Source organism: Pan troglodytes, chromosome 2, assembly GCF_028858775.2.
Source record: "Pan troglodytes isolate AG18354 chromosome 2, NHGRI_mPanTro3-v2.0_pri, whole genome shotgun sequence".
NCBI lineage: Eukaryota > Metazoa > Chordata > Mammalia > Primates > Hominidae > Pan > Pan troglodytes.
The window spans coordinates 91,288,862-91,315,157 of NC_086015.1; the positions used below are offsets into that span (position 1 = coordinate 91,288,862).

The following is a 26,296-nucleotide window of genomic DNA, read 5'->3' on the forward strand; positions in this document are numbered from 1 at the left end:
AATAAATATTCATTTGCTAACTGGATATACTGTTTCATCAACAAGGGTGCAACATGGATAGCATAAGTCATTAGCATAATCCAAATGCTTGCTAAAGGCCTTTGGAATGCCTAAACTTAAAAAAGTACACTACCAAGGACTTGGAAAGAATCTCGCACTCCAACGCCAAAGAATCTATTGCATATTAATCTTCATTAGAAAAAAAAATGATTGGGGACCTAAAGACAAAAATAAGCCTATTGTGCAATAGCAAAACATTAAAAAATTTAAAAAGCTTTAGGAAATTTCATGTCATTGTACAAAGATGCTACACCGGAGAAAGGGGGATCTGGTGATCCTAATTTTGTCACCAGCTTTGAAATCTTTAGCTAGGCATTTCAGCCCTATAAAAATCCATTTTCTCACTTGTAAAAAGAAGAGTCGAAGTTATGTTTTTCCAGGGCTTTTTTCTCTGACAAACTGAATTGCAGAACAATTTTATGACTCAACCAAGGTAGCAGAGTCCAGAGAGAGTTTGAAAAAACACCTTACAAAACTTATAACTGAAGTTCTCCCTCCAAGGGCACTTAGTTTTTTCAAGTGAAAGCATGCATGCAGATTCATCCAGCTGTTACCCTGGAAGAGGACAGAGTAAATATACTCCATTTTATATGAAGCCCAAAGTGTGATTGTTAAAAATCCCCATGCACAATTAGAAAACCAGTGACTGTTCTCTGTCTCATCTATAAACTGCATAATTCTGAAACCTTTGACAGCATGTGCTGAGAGACTGAGTCAAGGGTTCTCCTGAGGGGTTGTTAGAGACTGACATATTAAAGCCAGAAAGAGATGGTGGACACGGGAAACAGGTCACCCAGCATCCCTCAGTAATTTTGGCTCTATAAACCCCACTGTAGGATTTATACCCAGCCATGCAATTTCTAGTAATTAATGTCAGGGACAATAAAATGTATACTTTGGACATATTTTAGCTTACTTTGACTTTTTAGCCCACTGTATACCTAAGTAACACACTGCAGTGCAAGCTAATATATATATACAGTTAACTAGGTTTTTAAAATGACATTCATTTATTACCAACGTGCAATATGTTCAACAAAAACCTAAACTTAAATTTCAGGTGCACATTTGTGCTTATTGGAAAACAGGTGAGAGTACACATGCCTGGATAATGAAGCTCTGTTGTTTCCAAAATAATTCTCAATGTTATATGATGTTAAGAGGAAAAATATACCTGTGTTTAAAATCCATCATAAGGAATCATTTTGATACAGTAATTAATAAGGACTTCAGAGCCATACAGTTTGAGGGGAAAATTAGTTGACAGATACACTACTACAACTGAATACAGAAGTAATACAAAACTTTAATGCTGTCTTTTCTAGCATTTTTTAAATGGCTATTAAAATTTCTTGATTGCTGTTACTTTTCTTTGCTCCTTTTCCATTTTTTCCTTCTCCAAAAATCAATTTTTCAAATTCAGTAGGAGTTGTAGCCCTTACTTTTGTCTCCCAGGCAAGATGCTATTAGGGGTCACTTCCCATGTACGGAGAAAACAATCTTCATGGATAATAATGATAAAACCTTATGGAATGCAAAAACAACCAAAATATGTATTCTCGGATGACTGCATTAGGGCCAAGTCAATATTAGTCCCACTTCACCCACGCATCGCATAGTCTAAAAATGCTGTCAGCCTGATAAGAATTTCCTGATTTACTCTCTTTTCCAATAGAAAATGTAGGTCATCAAAATAAACTTCTGACACTAAAAGAACAGTAGTTACACTGTCAAGTCTTTTTTTTTTTTATTTCGTTAGCCAGTTATGGTCAAACAGTTTCTTTACTTGACCAAAAAAAAAAAAAAAAAAAAAAAAAAAAAAAAAGAAGAAGGAGAAGAAAAAGAAGAAAGAAAGAAATTTTGAACAAGCCATTTTAGTAAAAGCAACATGAAAATTTCCAAGCACCTCCCTATGGCTCACTCAGCCTAACATCTAGTTAAGCAATGTCTACAAAAGCCCAAAATATGGAAGTTGATCATTATGTAACCAATCAATGTAGATAAATTGTTTTCTTTTTAAGAAGCTCAATGGTCAGAGTTTTCCTGATTTTTATTTTATTTTATTTTTTACTTTTTAGAATTGTTGTCTTCAGTATGTTGACGGTTTTAGCAAAAGAAATGAATTTGGGGACCGAGTCTCAGGGCTATTGCAAACATTATATAAAGTATTGGAGTCATTTCTTATTGAAAACTTTTATGATTGGCAATTTGCCATTTTCTCTGATACCGAATGTTATTTTCTAGCTCAAAAAAAGTGTTATAGTATTAACTCCACACCACAGATTCATTAATTTCACAACCCTAAAACATGAAGCCATATTTGAAACAACTTCTACTAGTTTGTTATTTTATAAAGGAGGAAAGTATCTTTCTGAACATGTAGAGAAGTTTTAGTTTGTTGCTAATCCACATTCCAAATGATAATTGAAGACCTCTGTAATATCAGAGATGCTTTGAAATGCTGGTGCTGCTAAATATTTTTTTTTTAAAGAGGATAGCAAGAAAGTAGGGCTCCTTTCTCTTTTGCCCTAATTGGTCCTGGTTAAGCTGGTACTATTTAGCAGATGAATCTGGGGCATGTACCCTTCCAGAATTAGCTGAATTTCATAGTTCCTAAATTCTAAACGGAAAGTTAGATTTCTTTCTAAAGAGTAGCACTGTAATTCTAGCAAAGAGACAGAAGTAGAGGAAATACAGAAAGTAAAATGTCAGATTAATTAAGAGCCCAAACCTATGAAGGTTTGCAATAAAACATGTGGTACCTAAGAAAGTAAAAAGAAATAAATCAATATATTCTATGGATGGTAATTTCCTAACCAAATCTAGTTATATTTTTTTAAGTTTCTCCAAATCCACCCACCCTAATTCCCATAGTCTGAGGTGGACTCTATTTTGGTACAGCCCTTGCCACATACATTTTTTATTTTAATGTAGCACTAACTAAGCCTTGGCACACTCTCCGTTGTATCCAGAGAGTAATGTCCAAGGGCGCCTCGTGCCAAATTCCCCAGAACTCGACTGTTCCTTCTAAAGTAACTATATCATCTCCTCAGTTCACGACCCCTTATTATGGACATCTTCAGTTACTCTTGGAAGAGTGGAGACTCAGCATCCAGAGATTCAAGGTAACCTTTTGGCCGAGGGACACACTGTCAACAGACTGAACACGTACAAACTCTGTGCTTTGCTGGAATTAAAAAATGAATGAAGAACCTTGGAATCCATCCCTGTCCTCTAAGTCACAGTCACCGGGAGAAAGACTCTGTGGAGAAGTTCTAGTAACACCCGATAGACATTATGCTAGACCAGTGTTCCCCCATGAAAGTCCCAGATCATTTCGTGAACTCACTCTCCAGGTAGCCTCCCCTACCTCTGTCAGCGCACTTCATCTTCCTCATCAATAAAACCCTGAAACATTCCATCTTTCCAAATAAACAAAATAGTTGGTTGAAAGGAAGTTTACTCACATGGTCCTAAGATAGATGCCCTTGGTGAGCTTCAGAGAACTGAGTCCTAAGAGCTAGGGTGCCTAGGAGGAGCAGCCTCTGAGCTCCGGTGACCACAGCTCAATGAAGCCCCCAGCTAGGTCATGCCTCACCCACCCGTCCACCCCGCTGCTCTCCCTTCCCGGCTCTCTCGGGATGGCTTTCTGCTCAAGGTCGCTCCCGCAGGTCCCAGAGCATCCTCTGCGCCACGCGTGCCGGCGGGACGTCGCCGAGCCCCAGACCGATACTCTCGATGCCCTTCGCCCCCGCCCCCAGCAGGCTGCCCGGCCGGTGACTCACCTGCTGGCCAGGTTGGGGCGCCGGCTGATAGTAGGCTGTGGGGCAGGTTGTCGCTGCCATGGGGTTGGGCAGATACTGGGACGCTCCATACGGCTGGGGGTGATACATCACCTCCGCACAACTCATGGCAGCCGGGGCAGTGGCGGCCCCCGAGCTGCCGCCGCCGCTCTACGCGCTGGCGCGAGGGGCGCGGGCGCCGCCGCCGCCGCCGCAGCTGCCGCCTCTGTCGCTGCTCCAGCTGCTACTGCGGCGAAGGCGGGTCCTCGGCGGCCTCGGGCTCCGCGCGGGGCGCGGGGTCGGGAGGGACTGGCAATCAGCGGGGGCCCATGCGCGGGCACCTTCATCTTCAGCCCCTCCGGGTGTCCCCTGCCGCGCTTATATAGCGGCTCAGGGACGCAGCCGCCCGCTGCGCCGCTGGGGCATTACCGCGTCCGGCTCCCGCGAGGGCTGCGGCGCCCACGGCAGCGCCAGTCACAGCCACAGCCCAGGCCCGGGTCGGGCAGCTGTGGGGAGCCCGGCTCCGGTTTGCATATACACAATGCACGCCCGGGGCTCGTCCTATCACGGGTGCTCCCGGCTGTGCGAGGACCGGGAGGCGGGGGCAGAGGGAGGGGGAACGCCGGGGAGGCGGGGGAGCACTTTGCCTCCCCAGGCTCTGACGCGGAACTTTGCAAAGTTTCTCCAACTCGCTTTGCAGCGGGCGGGTCACCCTGCAGGGGGACCCCGGGGAAGGCTGGCTGCGGATTGGAGCGAAGTTTGCAGCCCTCTCCGCCTCCCAGCATGGGATGGTGGTGGGAGGGGAATGGTATGCAGAGGCTCCGCGCCCTCAAGGCTCGGCAGGTTCCCACCCTGTCTCTGTCACCTGGCCGCCAGGGCGAGGGCTTCCCTACTCCAAGGAGATTTTACAAGGAACACCAACTCAGAGGCTGGGACCAAACAAAAGCCGAGTGTACAAAGGTGTAAAACAGAGCAGGCGCAGAATACACGGGGATTAGCTCCTACATTAAAATAATCATAAGTGAAAGTTAACATCTCTGCAAGTGCGCACATGCCAAGAATGCAACACAGTTTTCCACAAACAATCTCTGCTTTAAGTTTACATCTTCATGGAATGACACTGCTGTGGGACGTCCACCATTTCTGGCTTTTACAGCCTGGTTTTCACAGAGCAATAAAGGGTAGTTGATTAAGCCCATTCGCTAATAAAGTTTTATCTCTTTGCAATTGGATCTGACCCTCTCCAAAATGGGGGGAAAAAGTCTGTGAGAATATACTTGTATTCTGACAGAATCAGTAGAAATAATTATACTCACATTATTTTATTTATTTTGAGACAGGGTTTCCTTCTGCCGCCCAAGCTAGAGTGCAGTGACATGAGCACAGCTCACTGCAGCTACCACCCCCACGCTCAGGAGATCCTCCCATCTCAGCCTCTGGAGTAGCTGGGACTACAGGCCTGCATTACCACGCCCAGGTAATTTTTTTAAAAAAATTTTTTTATAGAGAAGGGGTCTTGCTATGTTACCTAGGCTGGTCTCCAACTCCTGGGCTCAAGTGATCCTTCTGCCTCGGTCTCCCAAAGTGCTGGGATAACAGGCATGAGGCACCGCACTGGGCCTCATTTTATAAATGAGCAAACTCTAGCTCTGAGATTCAGCAAACATATCTCTCCTTATACGTAGGCTTCCTCTTTTATGACTCACAGCAATCTCTCATTTTTACAGTCTATCTTTTCTCAGAGAAAAAGTCAGTTTGAAAGTCAAATGCACTAATGTTTTTATAGTTTGAATTATGTCTTCCCAAAAATGTATATATTGAAGCCCTAACCCACAATATGGCTGTATTTGAAGACAGGACATATAAGGAGGTGATAAGGTTAAATGAGATTTAAAAGGTTGGGCCCTAATCTAATAGGACTAGGTTCCTTATAAGAAGAGAAAACACGCCAGAGATATCTATCTCTCCCCCAAACCCCACTCCCTCTCTCTCTGCTCTGTCAAAGAGGAAAGACCATCTGAAGTCATAGCGAGTTACCTACAAGCCAAGAAGAAAGGTCTCACCTTGAAACCAACACTGACCACACCTTATCTTGTGCTTCTATCCTCCAGAACTATGAAAAAATTAACTTCTTTTTTTTTTTTTTTTTTTTTTTTTTTTTTTGAGACGGAGTCTCGCTCTGTTGCCCAGGCTGGAGTGCAATGTCACGATCTCAGCTCACTGCAACCTCTGCCCGGTTCAAGTGATTCTTCCGCCCCAGCCTCCCGAGTAGCTGGGATTACAGGCACCCGCCATCATGCCCGGCTAATTTTTGTACTTTTGTAGAGACAGGGTTTCACCATGTTGGCCAGGATGATCTTGAACTCCTGACCTCAGGTGATCCGCCCACTTCGGCCTCCCAAAGTACTGGGATTACAGGCGTGAGCCACGGTATGCCCAGCCTAATTTGTTTTTTTGGGGGCCACCTAGTTTGTGGTATTTATGACAGCCCTAGCAGACTAATGCAGATATACAGTTATCATATATCGTTAATGTTTACATAAGTGTCTGTGTGTATGTCTAGCTACACAGATACATACACATGTATAAACACACAGGCATACACACACACTCACACTATAAAAATTGGATAGGAACTTTTTGCTACGCTGTAACAGCTTTTATTCAATCATTTTATCACTGAATATTAAAAACATATTTATTAAGGGTTTGCACAGTTCTTGGACTTTAAATTGTGTTCTTTGTAGTACAAGAGTATTTCCAGCAATAATATGTTTCATAATTTACTTTAAACGTTTATTATTGTCTTTTCCCAAATTGACCTCCTTTGATCAGATCCCTTCCTGTGTTCCATATTTATCTATTCAGTTCTTTCTAGGTAGCGCCACATAGGTGTTACATAAGGACCTCAATCCTAATAGTACTGATTGTCTCATGTCCCCAGTTTGATCCTCTTTTTTAATCTTCATCTCTACTGAAACTCCCCCACTACCAGTTGCCCCAGCTAGAAATGTGGGAATCTTCTGGCACTCCTTCCTTCTCCTCACAGTCCCCACATCTGGTCTTGGAGTCAAGTTGACCCCAAATTTTCCATTTCTACTGACTCTCTCCTTATCTCTGTTGCTATAATCTTTAGTTTGCTCGGCATCTCTCACTCAGACTCCTGCAAGAGACCCTTAGTGATTTCCGGGTCCCAAGGCGAACCTTCTTCCTGTTCTTCATAGTTTATACTGCTCTTTAATGACCCAGCCACTGCAAATCCAACTGTGCAATGATGATTCATTCTTCTTTTAAAAATTTCACAGTCACATCCCGCAGTCTGTAGAAACAACTCTTTAACCTTCAGATTCTGATCCCTGCCCATGTCACTACCTCCTGCAAATGTTTACCAGCTATCTGAATTGAGATCTGCATTCTGCGAAGAAGCCGTGGTACTTTCTACCAGCATGTCATTTTACATATGAGCAGAGCATTTGCACCAACACATCCCTCATCCTCTTCACTTGTTAACTCCTTCTTGCTCTTCATGTAATTGTCTTCCAAAACATCCGATGAGGATCAGCTTTAATGCTCCTATTTTCACCAGCTCTTGTTCTTTTAAGAATACTGCTCCCATCATACTAATAATTAACTACTTGATTTGAAGTTGCTTATTTGCTTGTTTCCCCAATATGACCATGGCTGCTTGAGAGGAGAGACTGTGACTTTTATCTCTAAATTTCACTAAATTTCAATCATATTATATCGGCTTAGTAAACATTCTTTGAATAAGTAAAGTATATAATAGGAGGAGAAACAAAAACTATTAGAATAACTTACAAATTCTTGGTGGGATCTGAGCACATATAAAATCAGTGAAGCTATAATGTAGAATATGATTTCAAACTCTGTCTTAGGCTTTCTACTGTATGTTAGATTGAGAAAATCCTTATGATGTTAAAAAAAAAAAATACGACCTAGAATATAAAGTGACTGAATTAGGCCACAGAGCAAGTTTGTGAGGACAGCCACTTCTCAATGCCAAACCTCCTGTTCAAATGTTTAATGCCTCCAACTTTTTTCAAATAACTTTTATCTGTAGTTGATTTTTTTGTACAATTATGAGTTCAATATCTGTCTTTTTAGCTAGACTTTGGCAGAGGTTATTTATATCTTGTTCATCTCCATATCTAACACTTCGAAGACATTCTATATATATTTTCCGAATGATAAAATAAAGTCAGAACTTGATTCAACATGTCCATACCCCTCATTGCTGCATCTTCCATGCTCCCTATGGCCTCTAGTGTGTTGCAAATATTTATTCTATGACAAAAAAAAGTTATTTGGTACTAATACGTCATGGACACAAAAGTCTGTAGGTGTTTGGCAAAATCTTCCTGCAATGCAATATCTTTTTTGATACCTTTCTTTGTTTCTATATTGTGTACTGCTGGAAGAAGATAAGAGAGTAAAGATTAATTCTACCTAGACTTAGAATCTACAGAAGTGGACAGACAGAGAAAATAGCTTGTCAAAGCCTGCAGTCTTAGTGAGGTCATTAATAAAAATTCTGATAATTCATGTTAGGGAAATCTACATTTGAGTTCTAGTAGAAAAGCAGATGTACCTGACTTCCCCTGGGTAACTCTTTAGGTTTTTATAGTGGAAAATAATAAAAAGGATCATCAAGCTTAAAACATCCTTTTTCATAGATAAGTAAATATATGATCTGATTAATGTCTTCTAGGGAACTAGTGGCAGAAATAAAACCAAAGTCCTGTTTCTCTTGACTCTTGATTTAGTTCTCTTTCCATAATTGCATAATAAAGATATATAAACAAATAAATATGCATGTGTATGTGCATACATACATTATACATGTGTGTACATATTCCTAGATATTTACTTATGTATGTATGTGTGTGTGTGTGTGTGTATATATATATATACACACACACACACACACACACACATGCATATACAAAGGAAGAAGTTTTTGATCAGATCGTCCTTGGGTCAACTTGGAGTTGAAGAAGAGGAGTGTGTGTATGGGGTGGGGATGCGGGCCAATTGCATTTAGCAAGAGTGAGTCACTCAGATCAGAGAATGTGATCTGACCACTGGTGTACTCATTGTCGTCTCTGCTATGTAAGGGTGTCACAATTACTTGGAAAAAGCAGCAATGGTATGGAATTTAATTCTATGTAGTTCTGAGCTAAAGTTCCTCAAAGTTTACCCTTCTTTGATTGATCCTTTTACACTACTCCACCGCTTTTCTGGTTCAGTTCTGATGTGGTACCTGATCTAAATAAATGGACTTAAACATTTCCAACTCTTCTGAATTGTGACTTTACAGTCACTACATTTTTGCCCCCACCACCAAATTTCTCAAAATGTTTGTTTCCAAATTCTCCAACTGGAAATTAGTGAGGTGGACCACTCCCTGCCTCTAGTTTTATTTGGAGGGATAACTTGAAGTGGGTTTTCCTAATATATTTTGGAATAAGATAGGGTAAAAAGTGGGGGCAGCTTATTTTTTGAGTGGTGACAGCCACCCCTGCCTTTAACTTGGGATCCCAATGTAAGAGAACTCCCTGGACCCTGCAGTACATACATGTAGATATCGCAAACTAAGTATTTAAATCTCCTCTACCTGCCCCCTGCTACCAAACAGTTGAGTTTTGACCAGTCCTTTACCCTAAGCTGAGTCCACTGACAATGCAGCCTGCTCTAGGAACCATGGCTCTGCGGAAATGGGCCTGCGTCATCTGTGCAGGAAATTGTCAGGTCTTGAGTAAAGAAACATAGTTGTTCTAGGCAGAATTATGCCACTCCCCAAAGATGTCCACATTCTAATTCCTGGAACTCTTGAATGTTCTGTTACTTAGAAAAGGGGAGTTAAGGCTGCAGATGGAATTAAGGCTTGCTAATGAGAGGATTTTAAGAAGATAAGCCTGATTCTTTGGACGGGCCCAATGTAATCATTATGAGGTAGGCCTCCTCATATAAGGGAGGGGAGGGACAGAGGAGTCTCCCATACTGATGCAAAGAAAGAAAAATGACTCTGCAGGCCATTGCTAGTTTTGAAAATGGAGGGGAATTGAATCACCAGCCAAGGAATGCAGACAGCCTTTAGAAGCTGAAAAAGGCGAGAAAATGGGTTTTCCTAAAGTCTCCAGAAAGAACACAGCCCTGCTGACACATGTGAGCCCTGTTTTTGTACTTCTGATTTGCAGAACCATAAGTTACTAAATTTACCTTATTTAAAGCCACTAAGTTTGTGGTAATTGGTTACAGTAACAATAGAAACCAAATACAATGGTAGGATGGTGAAGGAGACGCTGGAAGAGGTTTTGGGTGAGCAATTCTCCTTTGCCCTACAATTTCCTATGGGGAAGGCCACCACAGGAAGAGAGCTAGTGAGGGGTACTGTAAAGCTCAGGGCCAGGGAAGGCCTCTAGTTGCCTGTATCTAAGAGTGGTATCAATGGTGCCAATGGGATAGAAGTAAAAACAGGAGGTCAAAACTTGCATGTAAGAATGAAGATCATTTTAATCAGTTGTCATTCAGGATCACCTGCCCTCCTCAATGGCACTGCAACTTTACTATGTTTCTCTAAATGTGCTTACCCGCATCCTCTTGCAACTATTGCTTCCTGTCTTGTCCACCATTCTCATATCTGTCCAATTCAATTTTATCCACGTTCTCCATCTCTGTTCCCTATTTTGCTCCATCACCTCACCAACATATATTAAGGTCAATAATACTGAACATGTTGCCCAATTCAAAGTTAACTGTTAAAACCTCATCCTAATTGATGCTTTATAAATTTTGCCATTGTGAATTAATCCCTTCTTAAAATTCTTTCTTCTATTGACATCTTTTCGTGGTATCCTCCTGTCTGCATCTGTTTCTTTATACTTTGGCTGTTTTTCCCGTTTCCTTTGCTACATCCTCCTCTACCTAAACTTTAAACGCTGAGTGTCTTAGTATTTGGTCCTGTGCCCTTTTCTCATCCTTAGGTAGTACTTCTTGAAGATATTTTATATGTACTCTAATTTGAGGTGTTTTTTTTTTTTTCCTGATGAGTTTACAACATCTAGTGAAGTACTCCCTTCTCTTATTAATGACTCTTATGAGGTTGTTAGAGTACACCTCATATAAAGTCTCTGAGGCTGGGGTTTCAACTGTAACAATTAATGATGGGCTACTTTCAATCTTCATGGTTTGATTTATTTAATGAAAAACGAGACTTTAAATATTTCTGGTTGACTCAGCAGAGACACATAGCAAATGATAGCACCTGCTTCACACAAAATTCTCATTCGCTGGGAGCCCAGCCAGGGTTGGCCAGGACCCTCTCTTAGCACCTCTATCTACCATTAGCACACACTCCTGAAAGAGTCAGCACACTCTTTCTGTTAAATGATTTTCTTCCATAATTTCATAAAATTTTTTCATATTTTGTCATGAATTTGCCTGGAGTTACAGGATTTCACTAGAAGGCATACACACACACATATGCAAATATATCTGTATGATACTATATTACTAGTATATTTTATAGATACTTAAACATAGAGGAATCCAAGATGAGAAATAGTGAGGTGAGATGAAAAGATGTCAAGACACTACTTAGGATCTATCAGCGGAGTGAGGTGATAGATATGTTAATTAACCTGATTTAATCATTCCACAATATATACATATTCTACATTCTACAATATATCATAACATCACATTGTACACCCTCAAGTGTATACCATTATTATTTGTAATTAAAATGAAATTTAAAAAAATACAGGTTAGTCTAACAAATGTTCAGATAACATCACCTCATCATTTAACTATGTGCTGTTAAAACGTTAATTATTTTTAAAATATTAGCAAAGAATATGTACTTAACTGTATAATAGGGTTATCTGTCTTCACAAATAACAGACCTTGAGTTCATTGCATACTTTGAGTTTGTTGTTTGTTTCTTTGCTAGTTTTCCTCATAGTAATGACAGATCTGGGCTAATGTAACCACATTGTCTCTCTTGGCCTCTGACAAGTGGAATACATTCACACGAAGTCTGGCCTGGGTATGAGTACAGTTCTGTCCGTGGAATGGAACAAAGCTAAGTAGGCCAAGGGGATTAAACCCTTGATCTTGGCATCATTAGCACTGTGTTCTAACCCACCAGGCTAACTAACCACAGACAAAGACCAATTGGACTAATAAATCACAGCAGCCAGAAGTATCTGGTTTGCATTTATATCTCATTTGTAATACATTATTTTTATAATTTGATTTAAATATTTTAAAATAAAAAATGTAAAAAGAAAAAGAGAAAAGAAAAATAAAAACTTTGGAAGAAATGAAGCCAAAGGCAATGTTGCTGTCATTCGGAAGAGAGAAAGCAGGAAGGAAAAGCTATCCCACACGAATTCCCAGCACAAAGTAAGACTATGAGATGTGCTCTCGCTTTCTACGAGAGGTGTCAGCTGAGAATGTTGAGAGAAAATCACAATTCTTTTAAGTAATTTATGTTTAAGAAGCTTTGTATTTAAGGAAAGCTTTTTTGAACCACTTTGAAGGCCAATAGCTTTTATGAAAATAAAGTACTGTTATGAAAAACAAAAATCTTCTGCTCTGTTGTTGCTGTTTCCAGATTTTCAGTTTTGTGTTTGATCCAAAAATGAGGTATGCACGTATTTTCACATCCTGAAAGTAACTCAGTTGCATCCCAACTGCCCAATTCATTCTCATTGTATAAATAGGTCACTGGAGAGGATGTCTTAGCATTATTGTCCCTGTGGATTTTGATTCCTGGAATATATTCAAAATCCCATCTATTTCCAAAGCCCATTATAAGTAGTACCTCCTTTAGGAAGTGTACCTTAACATTTGAAAATTGACTTCCCTATACTGTTATAATTTGTGTTGCCTGCATCTTACATTTGGAGACTTGATTGTATGTAATTATTATTGTTGCTCCTTATTTTGCTCCAATCATTTCCATTATCGTAATTGTCTCCCTAATGAGAAGACAAATTCCTTAAAGGAAAAGGCAGAATTAGATACCTCTTGGATGACTCATACAGCACAAAAGGTAGGCACAAAGTTTGTACCTGCTGAATTTTATTTGAATTTAACAATTATACCTGTGATCTGTGAATATTGTGGGACTGTTAATCTACACATGTTCTTGCTTTGGTCTCTTTCAACACCAAATAAGAAGAACAGAGATGCTAAGAATTTTTATGTGAACATTATACAAGAAATATATGTTGCATTATTTTTTAGCTTAATTGCCTAATTTACTTCTATGAGTAACTTATGTCTTCAAGTAGATGTCTCTTTGAAAAAAATATCTACAGAATAATGTCAAAATGTTGAATGTGATGGGCAATACTTTTGAAGTTTTTTATTTTCTAAGAATTCTAACTACAGCAGTTTTGTTAGTATAGTACAATTATAGTAAAACTGAAAAATATAAAATAAATTATTTCAGAAGCTATGCATCACCTTCAGTAACTATAAATACTAGCATCTCATCTTCACATGTTTGTATATTGAGGCCTTGCAAAATCAAGTTCATCTTGGAGGTATAGTAAGGGGCAGACTTCCTGAAATTATCTAACCATAACATAAACTTGATGAATATAAAGGAATAAAGTAACAGCAATAATAGCAATAGTAATAAAGATGATAATAGTTAACCTTTAGAGTGCCTACAATATTGTAGGCAGGTCTTAAGTGCTTTACACATACTAACTCATTTACTCCTCACAACAGCCTCATGAGGTAAGAACAATAATTTTCCCCATCATACAGATTAGGAAATTGAGGCACTAAGTGGTTAAGTGATTTTCTCAACGTTATCCAGCCAGTCAATCTGTTTCCACAGTTCAGCCCTTAACCAGTGTGCATACTATGTCTCAAAGGTGAGGGTGTTGAAGAAAGTTGATGTGTAATTTTGCCCGTTCTAGATCATTTTACCCATTCTATTATAAAAAGTCATAGTCTCTTGTCTACAATTTGTTCCTAGAAACTGAGCAGATAACATCATCTCTGAAATCTAAGATGATGTTCTGTACTCTAGATAACAATGATCTTCACTAGAAGGAAAAACTGTGGGTGATAATAACCTGTCCCCTACATATGCCAGCTTCTTGGAATCTCAAGGGGACAGGGACAGTGAAAGTAAACAAACCAACTAAAATAAAACAACACCTAATGCCTTAATATAATACTTGCCCAGTTATCTTATTTGTAGAATCCAAATATAAATTTTATTCTTTCTTAAAAGTGAATAACTGAAATAATGGCACGCCTGCTGCCAACTTCGTAGAATTAAATCTCATAAATTCTGAAAGACTGAACTGCTTGTTTATATTTTCCTTGGGAGCACACCATGTTCTGTATAGATAATAACAATTTAAAAAGAAAACCTAAAAGAAATCTCTGAGCATTTGGTAATCAGGTCATGACATCATCAACTTCAGGAATGATGAGAATATGAGGAACTCAATGTGAACAAATGGGAGAGATAAAGATATTGGGAGCTATTCTTGGTCAATGTGAGATACGATGCTGAATATTAATTGTTACTTCAAGCTCAGGAAATGTGCAAAGATTAGACATTAACTAGAGCGTTGCTACTCAAGGTGTGGTCTATGGTCCAGCAGGATTGTTATTACCTGAGTTAGAAATGAGTAATCTCAGGGCCCCAGTTCAAATCTGCAGAATCTGAATCTGCATTTTGATAAGATCTTCCAAGCACATTAAAATTTGAGATTCACTGAACTAAAGTGTCTCTCTATACCCAATATCAAAATGTAAAATCACATCACTTATATTACCTTTTAGCCTGATTTTTAGACCACAGCCACCTTAAAAAATAGACTAATTATGATATATTTATGGCAATTTAAATATATAAAGCCCTTTCCCAGGCACTTACCTCATGTAAAATCCTTATTCTGCCTTTGAGAAATTCAGCATATGTACATGTTTTTAATGGTAAACTGTTGCTAAGAGAGAAATTATCATGGGGACAAATACACAGAGGTGGTAGTTTAAACCTTTATCTTGCAAATCCAAATTCAGTATCCAAATCCACTTTAACACCCTCACCTTTGAGACATAGAGAGACCTTTTCCATTTCCAAGACAAGCATCTACAGTTGTCAGAACATTATTAAGTTGTGTTCAGGAAATTCTGAAGAGTTGACAGTCTATTTTTCTGGGACACAATGTATTCCCAGTACAATTTCCGGTCGTCATGAAGGTAGAAAAGGTGATTTAGTCAAGCACATGTAAACTATGTCACCACTCTAAGATTTTCTTGACATTTTCTGGATAAACGCAATGGTTTGAGGTTAAACTAGACATTTCAGATGTTTCCCTTTTCTTCTGCCTGAAATGTTATTAGGCTATTTGGTGGGGTAGGGGAGTGCATATGTGGGGCCATGGTATGGAGGAGATGCTGTGGTTGCCTCAGGTTCTTAGTCCTGACACCCCACGTAGCCATCTCTACTCTTTCCCCTTGCCATGGTGACATTCTTGGGAGTCTGCTGCCTCTTGGCATGCTAGTCAGAGAGCAGAGGCACAGGCATTCCATCCTGTAAAATTCCACTTATGATCGGCTTCTATTTCTCCTCTTCCCTTTTAGGATCCAACTCCAAGGGTGGGGACAGGAGAGGAGTGGACAGGCCAGAGGTGCCCCCTCTCATATGCTTTCACCAATTCTCTACTCTTTAGTTTCCTGTACAACTCTTCGCTATTTCTTCTAGCCCAGAGAGTTCTTATCTCTTCAAAGGCAAGAAAAACTAGATCTTCCAGTATTCTTATGTGGCTTTAATTTTAAAGCTTAAAAGTCAGGAGTTGAATGGTTTTGTTTTTCAGTTTCCATAGCTGCCACTTCCCCTTAAGGCAATGCCTGCCTCAAGTCCGTCTGGTAACCTAAATGGAGGAGAGGTAACGGGGTAAAATGGAATGAGGTATGGCAAGCATCGGTTAATATTTAAAAATATTGTCCTTTCTGGTGTCCTATAATTCTCATGAGATAATATGAAAGTCTAGAGCATTGGACTTTCTAGAGTTTAAACCATGGAAACTTGGGCTCATCTAATCTGTTTGTCTGAGAATATTTTAGATACTGAATTCAGTTCTTGGTACCACTCTTTAAATGTCATTGTCAACCTAAGGGATGGTCTTAGGAAAAGAATCAAAATGGAAAGATGTCTGGGAATGATTTCCTGTGAGGTCTGATTACATGAAATATGATTACTTAGCCTACAAAAAAATAGACTAAGAGGAAATAAATATTTAAACATCTATCATATTTATAGGGAAAAGTAAGTAAGCTTTTGCTATTGTTGTTGCTTGTTCCAAGAGCAGAATGAATTAGAATCGGTGAATTAAATTTAAGAAATCTCACTTTAGTTCAAATTAAGTATGGCAGACAAAACATTGCCATTTTCATTTTACTTCTGGATAGAGCAACATTATAGAAAAGCCCCAATTCCTGAGATATGATTTGAAGGGAAAAGCCACGAGGAAGGCATGCATTTTACACATATCAAATGGTGATATGAGGGAGAAATAAAATTTTTATTATGTAATGCCATCACTAATATTTTGTGATTTTTATTTTATCACAGCATATTCTCCTACCTTGAATCAAATAGTAAGGAAGAATTTCCTGGGACAGATATTCAGCAATGAACTGGATTTCCCGTGCAGACATACCTATTCTATTATGGAAATTATTGAGCAGTAAAAAGAATACATTTATTCAATAAATGTTTCCTTAAATTTACTTTTACATTTCTTAAAATACGTATCTTCATTGAGTACATACTATGTGCCCGCTATTCTAGTATGCAATGAAGAAAAATTGTTAGGCAAGATCAGCATGGCCTCTCGAAATTGACTGGTTGTTTTGATTAGGTGATTTTTATGTTTGCTTCTGATCCTAAAAGTTTTAGGATCAATTTAATAATAGATCCTAAATCCTACTGCACATTAAAGTTCCTATAATATTCAGCCATCTCATTTTTTCCATATACGTTAGTGTGTATGCATATTTTTGCATTTTTATTTATACACAGTTTTATATTTCTTATAATTTGTCTAATGATTTTTAAGAATTGTAAATAATCTGAGATTTTTATCCTACTTGTAAGATAACAAGTTAGCTTGCCCTAGTTTCATGAATGCTAACAGAAGGCAAAAGACTCCTGAATCAGAAACAAAGGACGGTTTATCGCTTACATCAATAGCAGTAACCAAAATATCAGCATTTACTCTGGTTGCCTGAGTCCCAATTCCTATAAGCAGATGTGAGGAAGGCCAAGTGGCACCTGCACACGCAACGGGTTGCATTAGATTACAGGGGAGGAATACCAAATTTAGGAAATCTCAGGCTTTTAGAATGGGCTGCAAGCAAGCCTGCCCAAACGTTATCCCTGAGGAAGACATTACTTATTTTCATAATGGATAGCAAACAAGCCTGGTCTCTGCCCTCAAAGGAGACACTCTCTATCTTCGAAGGTTGTCTTCTATACAAACCTGAAACTTCTCTGAAAAGATAGAACAAAAGGCTGTCTGTACTTCCGTTCCCAAGACACACAGAAACGCTAGAGATCCATAGAAATTGTCTTGCAATAATCATACCTGCTAGATTTCAAGTTACCATGAACCAGATCCCATCTTTTTCATCACCATATTCAATTTCTTCCCCACTGTCTAGTGCATAGTGCACAGTATAAGGAGCTAAGACTTACTGAGGTCTCATGATATGTCACAACTTTTCGAATACCGTGTATGTAAACTCAATTCTAACTACTATTATATAGTTACAAATGTTACCTTCATTTGGCACCTGAGGAAACTGAAGTCAAAATAATTTAGAAACTCATCTAAGACCAAACAACTAACAACAGTTGGAGCATATATATATATATATATATATATATATATATATATATATATAGAAGAAGTAAATTGGATTAATAGATGGCTGGAAAATTATGAAACAGAAAAGAAGCCTGTGTGATTTATGCATCAAGCTATGTATCAGGCTGCAATTATGAGTTTGAACACAGTGCAGTTCTTTCTCCAGACCTCACATACTATTAAAACCAGAGGCTAATGCATATTGTTTTACTATTTGTTGATTTCTGTAACTTCAATCTGCTCAGGGAATCTACAAGGATGCCTGTGCTGTAACATATCTAATGGAAGCTTTAGTGTCTAGGTTTAATTTGCCTGACTTGGCCAAAGTTCACGGTAAAAGACTAATTCTATCTGAAAAATACAAGAATTTATTTCATACTGATTGTTCTTAGCAGTATGTCCATTGGCAGAACATTAAAAAACAAGAAGAATGGCTCTGTTTTATTAGCTGTGGAATAAATGTACAATGGAAAAACTAGCTCATGCCTAAAAGAGAGAGAAGTCATTTCTGTGCTATGTAGCTGTCCCTGGATATAGACATGACTGTAGCTACACAAAGTATATACTGCTCTATGTCTTGATTTTTGTTTTTCAGAAATTATACTCTGTTCATTTCTAGTCCCCCTCTTCATAGAATGATCTCTTTTTTCCAGGTTGTAAATAAAAAGTGGCATGCATTTGGATAGAAGGAGACTGAAAAATATATATTACTGCATATCAGCAGGGATATAATGGAGAAAAAGGTGGGAAAAAAGAGGAGTTTGGAAAATCAGGAAATTAAATGTGCACGTAATTCCATACCCCGATGTAGAAGCATTATCATATTAACTTGTATTTTTTCCTCCAATATTTAAGTGATTCATCAACAAATTCACACAACACATACTTACTGAGCACCTACTATATGTCAGATACCATTTAAGGTGCTGGGCATATAGCAGTATACAAAATGAAACAAATATTCCTACATACATTCTAGAGATGGTTTTCTAGATAGTACGTATAACATTTTGAATGCTATCTTTTAAACTTTTAATCATTTTCCAGGTTACTCTTTGGTTTTCATAATCATCATTTTTAAAGGACTGAATGATCTTAACAAAATAGCCAATGATTTCAACTACTTTTTTAATGGTGGTTATATTTGCCTTTTCTTCTTTCCTTTCTTCCTTCCTTCTATTTTTATTTAAAAATAACTTTTAGGAAATAGCCTCATACTGAACATCTTGTCAGACTGCTTTTTTCTCTGTATTTTATACAAGTGTGTTCTTTCAGCTCACATTTCCTTTGGACTTGTGCATGCTGCCTTTAGACACTCTTCTCTGTTTTGGGCAAGATTCACATTACAGAGCCTGAATGTTAACACATCGAATTCTCTGACAGCAGAATTGACATTGAATAATTCCAGCGGTGACAAAGAATGATTCTCCTGGGATTTCCTTTACCCATAGCTGATTTTTGAAATTTCAAGGTTAGAGCTTCACAACTGCCCTCCTTCAAAATGTACATACCACTGCAATACTAAAATCTAACCTTATTATAATCATCTATGCATTTATAGGAACAAAGAAGGGGCAGGTTTGATAGAGCAGAAGAAGAAAGCAGAAAACTAATGGTGCCCATTTTGTCCTATGCATACAATCCAGGCAAGTTCATTTGTACATATGTATATATGAATGTTATTTCTTGCTTCATCGTTGCTATGAAATACCTAGTATGGGATTATCTGACATTAAGAAAATCTGTCCAACTGTAAGCACGTGTGTAATTGGCTGGGTAAAGGGATCAGGCGTGAATCCCATCAGCGCAGTGTTTTAGTTGTCTAGAGTCAATAAATAGGAGGGATTTTATATACTGTCAGACTGTTATAATGATTAAGGATAAGAATAAGCTGGGAATGGGGTAGGCGCATAGATTGTTAGCACTATACGCTTTTCTAGTATAGTTATTTGATTTTCAAGTGGAGAAGCTGAGGACTAAAGAAACTGAGAGACTTAACTAAGTCATAAAAATAGAACAATATTTCCCTATTAGTATCCTTTTAGCTTTGTTTACTGCCTCTATACTTGAATGAGCATTTGGATATTTTATAATGGCCTTTCAAAAACTCGATTTTTTCAGCTTTTTGAAGGAAAAGACTGTATCAGTAGATGCTTTTATTTAATTGTGTATTTTTCCTTTTCACCTGGAATCTCAATAATTTTTCTAAACCTCTTTGTGGGCATACGTTATGAAAATATGAAATAGGAAAAGGTGAAAAAAGAAAAAAAATAGAATGAAGTAACAATTTTAAAGTAAATTGAGTGAATTCTGACTTTCTCCTAATAATATATAAAACTTCAACATGTGTTTTCTATATAAAAGTTCCAGTTTCCCTTGTATTCCACTAGAAGGAGCCATTCAGTCTCAACTTTCAGGGCATACCTCCTTCCCAGAATAACGTGAAGCATCTATTTTTTTCCTGTTAGACTTGAGCTAAGCATGAGAATCAATTTTCTTAAAACAAAGTTATCTCTATCTTTAATTAAGAATAAATACTTGTTTTAAATTGTTAATGGATTTGGGCTTTATTCTAATGCATGGTTATGCTCCTCTCTAAGAGTCTGTCCATCCTAACATGGGAGAACAAAAGGCAGAAAAATAATCCATATACTTATAAGGGAGCAAAAGGGTGCAAATGAAAATTCTTGGAAACTGGAAGTTGGAAAAACTAGTTAGAGGAGCGTAGAAACCAAATGTCAAATGATTCTCCTATAGTGAATCTACTCATCAGCAATTCCTGGGGCAAGGAAATGGAGATGAAGACCTTATAAAAAGCACTATTCTAATGTCCAGGAGCTGGGCTGGACAAAAAAACTCAATTTCAGTCAACTTCCCAGTCATTACATGATGAAAATATGTCCCTTCCCTGCTGTCAATTTAGACTTCAGATGATTGAGATCAATGACTTGCTCACATTATTTCAATCTTCTTAGGAAACATATTTGCTTACTCCATGCTAGAGTCTAAATGTTTGTGTGCCTCCAAAACCTGTATGTTGGAATTTGATCACCAGTGTGGTGGTATTGGGAGGTGAGGGCTTTGCGGGGGTCTAATTACTAGTTAGATGGTGAAGCTCTTATTAATGGAATCAGTGACATTACAGAAGGGGCCCCAGAAAGCTGCCTTGCCCCTTCTACCATATAAGGACAGAGCTAGACAGTACCATCTATGAACCAGAGAGCAGGCCCTCACCAGACCACGACTCTGCCAGCACTTTGATCTTGGACTTCCCAGCCTCTAGCACTGTGAGAAATAAATCAATCTGTGGTGTTTTCAAGCCAGCCGGTTTATGGTATTTTGTTATAGTAGCCAGAATGGACTAAGACACTTTAAGATTCTACTTTAGACAGAAACAAAGATCTGAACTATTTTCCTCATATTGTTTGTTAATGCTTGTTTTTATTGTTTACTGGATTGTTACTGAAAATAACTAAATAATATTTCCCCTTTTCCACATTTACTATGCTATCTTAGAGAGAGAGAGGGAGAGAGGTTATAGTTTATTCTTTTTTTCTCCATTCATATTTCTGGACAGTTATTTGTTCTTGAACAACGCATGCCAGTTGAATTTGCATATGCTTATATAATTTATAAATTGCCAGAACACAGTTTTGTAAAACTACCAAATTAAAATATTATGCCCATCAAAGTGTAGCATTCCTTATTTAGGTTATGCACTATTTCTTAAGTAATGGGAGTGACTCAAAAGCATTTTATAATTATTTATTGAGACCTACTTTTGTAAAACAGGCCATAAAATCTATAATAGGCATTACATGCTAAATATTGTTTCTTTAAAAATAAAATAAAATTTAAATTTTTAATTGTAAAATTTCATATCTAAGTGGTAGTTATCAAAGGCTATATTTAGATTCATAAATTACTGCTCCTCCAAAACAATATATAAATGATTACTTTGCTTTGTCTTTATTAGTTTGGTTACATATTTTCATGTATCTATTAGGTTGTTTTACTTGTTTTTAATTGATGTATAACAATTGTATATATCTTTGAGGTACATGTGATATTTTGATACATGTATATAATGTATAATGATCAAATCAGGGTAATTGGGATAACTGCCATCTCTTTTCTTCCTGTTGAGAAAGTTGCAATCCTTCTCTTCTAGCTATTTTGAAATATAAAATAAATTTTAAACCATTAATCTCCCTACTATACTACTGAATACTAGAATTTATTTCTTCTTTCTAACTGTATTCTTGTACCTATTAACCAACTTCTCTTCATCACCCCTCCTCTCTACCCTTTCCCCTGGTAACCATTCTTCTCATCTCTACTTTCATGAGATCTACTTTTTTAGCTCCCACATATGAGTGAAAACATGCAATATTTGTCTTCCTGTGCCTGGCTAATTTTGTTTAACATAATGACTCCTAGTTCTATCCATGTTGCTGCAAATGACAAAATTGTATTCTTTTTTATAGCTGAATAGTATTCCATTGTGTATATATACCACATTTTCTGTAGCAATTCATCCGTTGATAGACATGAAGGTTGATTTCTTATTTTGGCTATTGTGGCTAGTGCTACAATAAACATGAGCATGCAGATATCTGTTGAATATACTGATTTCCTTTCCTTTGGATATACACCCAGCAGTAAAATTTCTGAGTCATACAGTAGTTTTATTTTTAGTCTTTTGAGGAAACTCCATACTGTTCTCCAAGGTGACTGTACTACTTTAAATTTCTACCAAGAGTGTATGAGTGCATTCTTCTTTCTCCCCACTCTCATTCATCTGTTATTATTTTTTTCTTTCTGTAATTGTTTTCCTCTTGATCGCAGCCATTTTAACTGGGTGAGGTGGTATCTCATTGTGGTTTTGATTTGCATGTCTCTGATGATTAGTGGTGCTGAGCATTTTTTTTTCTCATTGACTGTATGTCTTCTTCTGAGAAATGTCTATTCAGGTCCTTTGTCCATTTTTAAATGGGATTATTTGGTTTTACTGCTATTGAGCTATTTGAGCACATTATATACTCTACATATCAATCCTTTGTCAGATGGATAGTGTGCAAATGTTCTCTCCCATTCTGTAAGCCATCTCTTCACATTGTTGATTCTTTTGCTGTGGAGAAGCTTTTCAGTTTTATGTAATCTCATTTGTCTGTTTTTGCCATTGTTGCCTATGATTTTGAGGTCTTTTCCAAAAAATCTGTAGTGTTTCCTCAAAGTATTTTACTAGTAGTTTCATAGTTTTAGGTCTAACATTTAAGTCTTTATCTCTTTTGAGCTAATTTTTTACATGGTGAAAGATAGGATGTAGTTAATTTTTCTTCATATGGACATACAGTTTTCCCAGTACCACTTATTAAAGGGACTGCTCTTTTCACAGTGTATGTTCTTTGTGCATTTGTCAAAAAAGAGTTGGCTATAAATGTGTGAATTTATTTCTAGGTTCTGTATTCTGTTCCATTGGTCTACATGTCTGTGTTTATGCCAGTTTATGCTGTTTGGTTACTATAGGTTTGTAGTATAATGTGAAGTCAGGTAGTGTGATGCCTCCAGCTTTGTTTTTTTTGTTGTTGTTTTTTGTTTTTTGTGTTTTTTTTTTTTTTTTTTTTTTTTTTTTGCACAGGATTGCTTTAGCCACTCAAGGTCTTTTGAGTTTCCATACAGATTTCAGGATTGTTTTTCCTAATTCTCTGAGTAATGTCACTGGTATTTTGATAGGGGTTGCATTGAATCTGTAGATTGCTCTGGGTAGTATGGAAATTTTCACAATATTAATTCTTCTAATCTATAAGCATGAGATATGGCTTTCATTTTTGTGTATTCTTCAATTTCTTTTATAAGTGTTTTATAGTTTTCCCTGTGGAAATCTTTCATTTCTTTGGTTAAATTTATTCCCAGATTTTTTTTTGTAGCTATTGTAAATGAGATTTCTTTCTTGATTTTATTTTCAGGTTGATAGCTGTTAGCAAACAGAAACACTACTGATTTTTGTATGTTGATATTGGATTCTGAAACTTTATTGATCTCATCAGTTGTAAGAGTTTTTTGTTTGCATCTTTAGGATTTTCTAAATATAAGATTATGTTGTCTGCAAACAAGAATAATTCAACTTCTTCCTTTCCAATTTGTATACCCTCCAATTCTTTCTCCTGCTTAATTGCTCTGGCTTGGACTTCCAGAACTATGTTGAATAAAGTGGTGAAAAGTACCGTCTTTGTCTTATTCCATATCTTAGTGGAAAGCTTTTTCATTTTTTCTTTTTTGTTCAGTATAATATTAGTTGTGGGCTTGTCATATATGACCTTGTTGTTTTGAAGAATGCTCCTCCTATGCTCAGTTTGTTCAGGTTTTTTTCATGAAGGGATGTTGCATTATATCAAATACATTTCAGCATCTATTGGAATGATCATATGGTTTTGTCCTTGATTCTGTTGATGTGATGTATCGTGTTTATTGATTTGAATATGTTGAACCATCCTTACATCTCTGGGATAAATCCCGCTTGATCATGGTGAATGATCTTTTTAATGTGTTGCTGAATTCAATTTGCTGGTATTTTCTTAAGAATTTTTGCATATATGTTAATCAGGGATATTGGTCTGTAGTTTTCTTTTTTTGTTGTATCTTTGGATTTGATATCAGAGTAATGCTGGCCTCATAGAACGAGTTTCAAAGTATTCTCTCCCCTTTAATTTTTTGGAATAATTTGAGTATAATGATATTAGTTCACCTTTAAACATTTGGCAGAATTTAGCAGTGAAGCCTTCAGGTCCTGACTTTTCTCTGATGGGAGACATGTTAGTACTTCTTCAATCCCATTACTTATTACTGGTCTGTTCAGGTTTTCTATTTCTTTATGGTTCAATCTTGCAGGGTGTGTATGTCCAGAAATTGTCTTCTAGTTTTTCCAATTTGTTGATACATAGTCTTTTTTTGTTTTAAAAATATGAGTTAACTTTTTTAAGTATGAAGTAACTACTTATGGCAGTAAATATAATTTCTTATTTTAAAATAATACATATTGATGTTAATTTGCATACAGTAAATTTGCCCCTTTTGGAGTACAGTTTTATGAGTTTTGACAAACAAATACAGTTGTGTTGCCACCATCACATTTAAGATATAGAAAATATCCATCATCCTCCCCAAATTCCCTTGTTCCCACTTATAGTCAATGCCCTTCCCAACCACCATCTCCTACCAACCTCAGGTCTGTTTTCTATCTATAATTTCCTCTTTTTCAGAATGTAATACAAATGGAATAACAAGTTAGGTAACCATTTAAGTCTGGCCTTTCACTTAGCATAATGTCTTTGCTATTCATCCATGATTTTACATGTATCACTAATAGTTTGCTGCTTTCTGTGACTAAATAGTATTCCATTTTTTGAATGTACCACAATTCATTTTTCCATTCACTATGTGATACACACAGAGAGAGGGATTGCTGAGTCATAATATTTGACATATATTTAACTTTATTTACTGTATTCCCTACAAGAGCATTGTATAATTTTTCTTTTGATATTAAGGGTTTCCGTGTAACTTGCTTTAGCCAATAAAATGTGAATAAATATACCTGTGCAGCTTCGGAGTAAAAGCTTTAAGAAACAAAGCATGTGCCTTTTGCAAATATCTTTTACCAGTCTGTGGCTTGCCTTATTTTCTTGACAGTATCTTTCACAGAGCAGAAGTATCCGATAAAAATCTGTTATTCAAAATATACAAAGAACTCTTAAAACTCAACAATGAAAAACACAAACAACCTGAATAGAAAAATGAGCAAAAAGATACCTTAAAAGATACCTCACCAAAGAAGATATGCAGGTGACAAATAGCATATGAAAACATACTCCACATCATATATCATCAGAAATGCAAATTAAAACAACAATGAGAAACCACTACACAACTACAACTATTAGAAGGGCAGAAATCCGAAGCACTGACAACATCAAATACTGGCAAAGATGTAGAGCAACCGGAGCTCTCATTCATTGCTGATTGGAATGCAAAATGGTACAGCCACTTTGGAGGATAGTTGAGAATTTCTTATAAAACTAAACATACTCTTAGCATATGATCTAGCAATCATATTCTTTGGTATTTACTGAAAGGAGGTGAAAACATATGTCCACACAGAAACCTACACATAAATGTTAACAGCAGCTTTAATTATAGTTGCCAAAACTTTGAAGCAACCAAAATGTCCTTCAGTAGGAAAGAATAAATAAACCGTGATACATTCAGACAAGAAAATCCCATCAGCACTAAAAAGATATGAGCTATCAAGCAATCAAAATACTTGGAGAAAACTTATACGCATGCGCTCAGTGGAAGAAGTCAACCTGAAACGCTTACACACTATATGATCCCAACTTCATGACATTCTGAAAAAGGGAAAAATACAGAGACAGAAGAAGATCAGTTGTTGCCAGGGTCTGGAGGGAATACAGAGGCAGAGGATTAATAGACAGACTGCTGAGGATTTTTAGGGCAGTGAAA

At 37.3% G+C, this 26,296-nt stretch overlaps 1 protein-coding gene across 2 annotated transcripts in view; it reads right to left on the minus strand.

Annotated features, from left to right (window-relative positions):
* VGLL3 (vestigial like family member 3) overlaps positions 1–4,428 on the minus strand; it is a 50,530-nt gene extending 46,102 nt beyond the window's left edge. The window contains exon 1 of one of the 2 annotated variants that reach the window (XM_054680809.2): positions 3,846–4,428. In XM_054680809.2, the coding sequence (XP_054536784.1) occupies positions 3,846–3,971 (126 nt within the window). In that variant the 5' untranslated portion in view covers positions 3,972–4,428. The remainder of the gene's footprint in view (positions 1–3,845) is intronic. The other variant, XM_001134745.7, reaches the window with a different exon arrangement.
* Between the last annotated feature and the right edge of the window lie 21,868 nt (positions 4,429–26,296).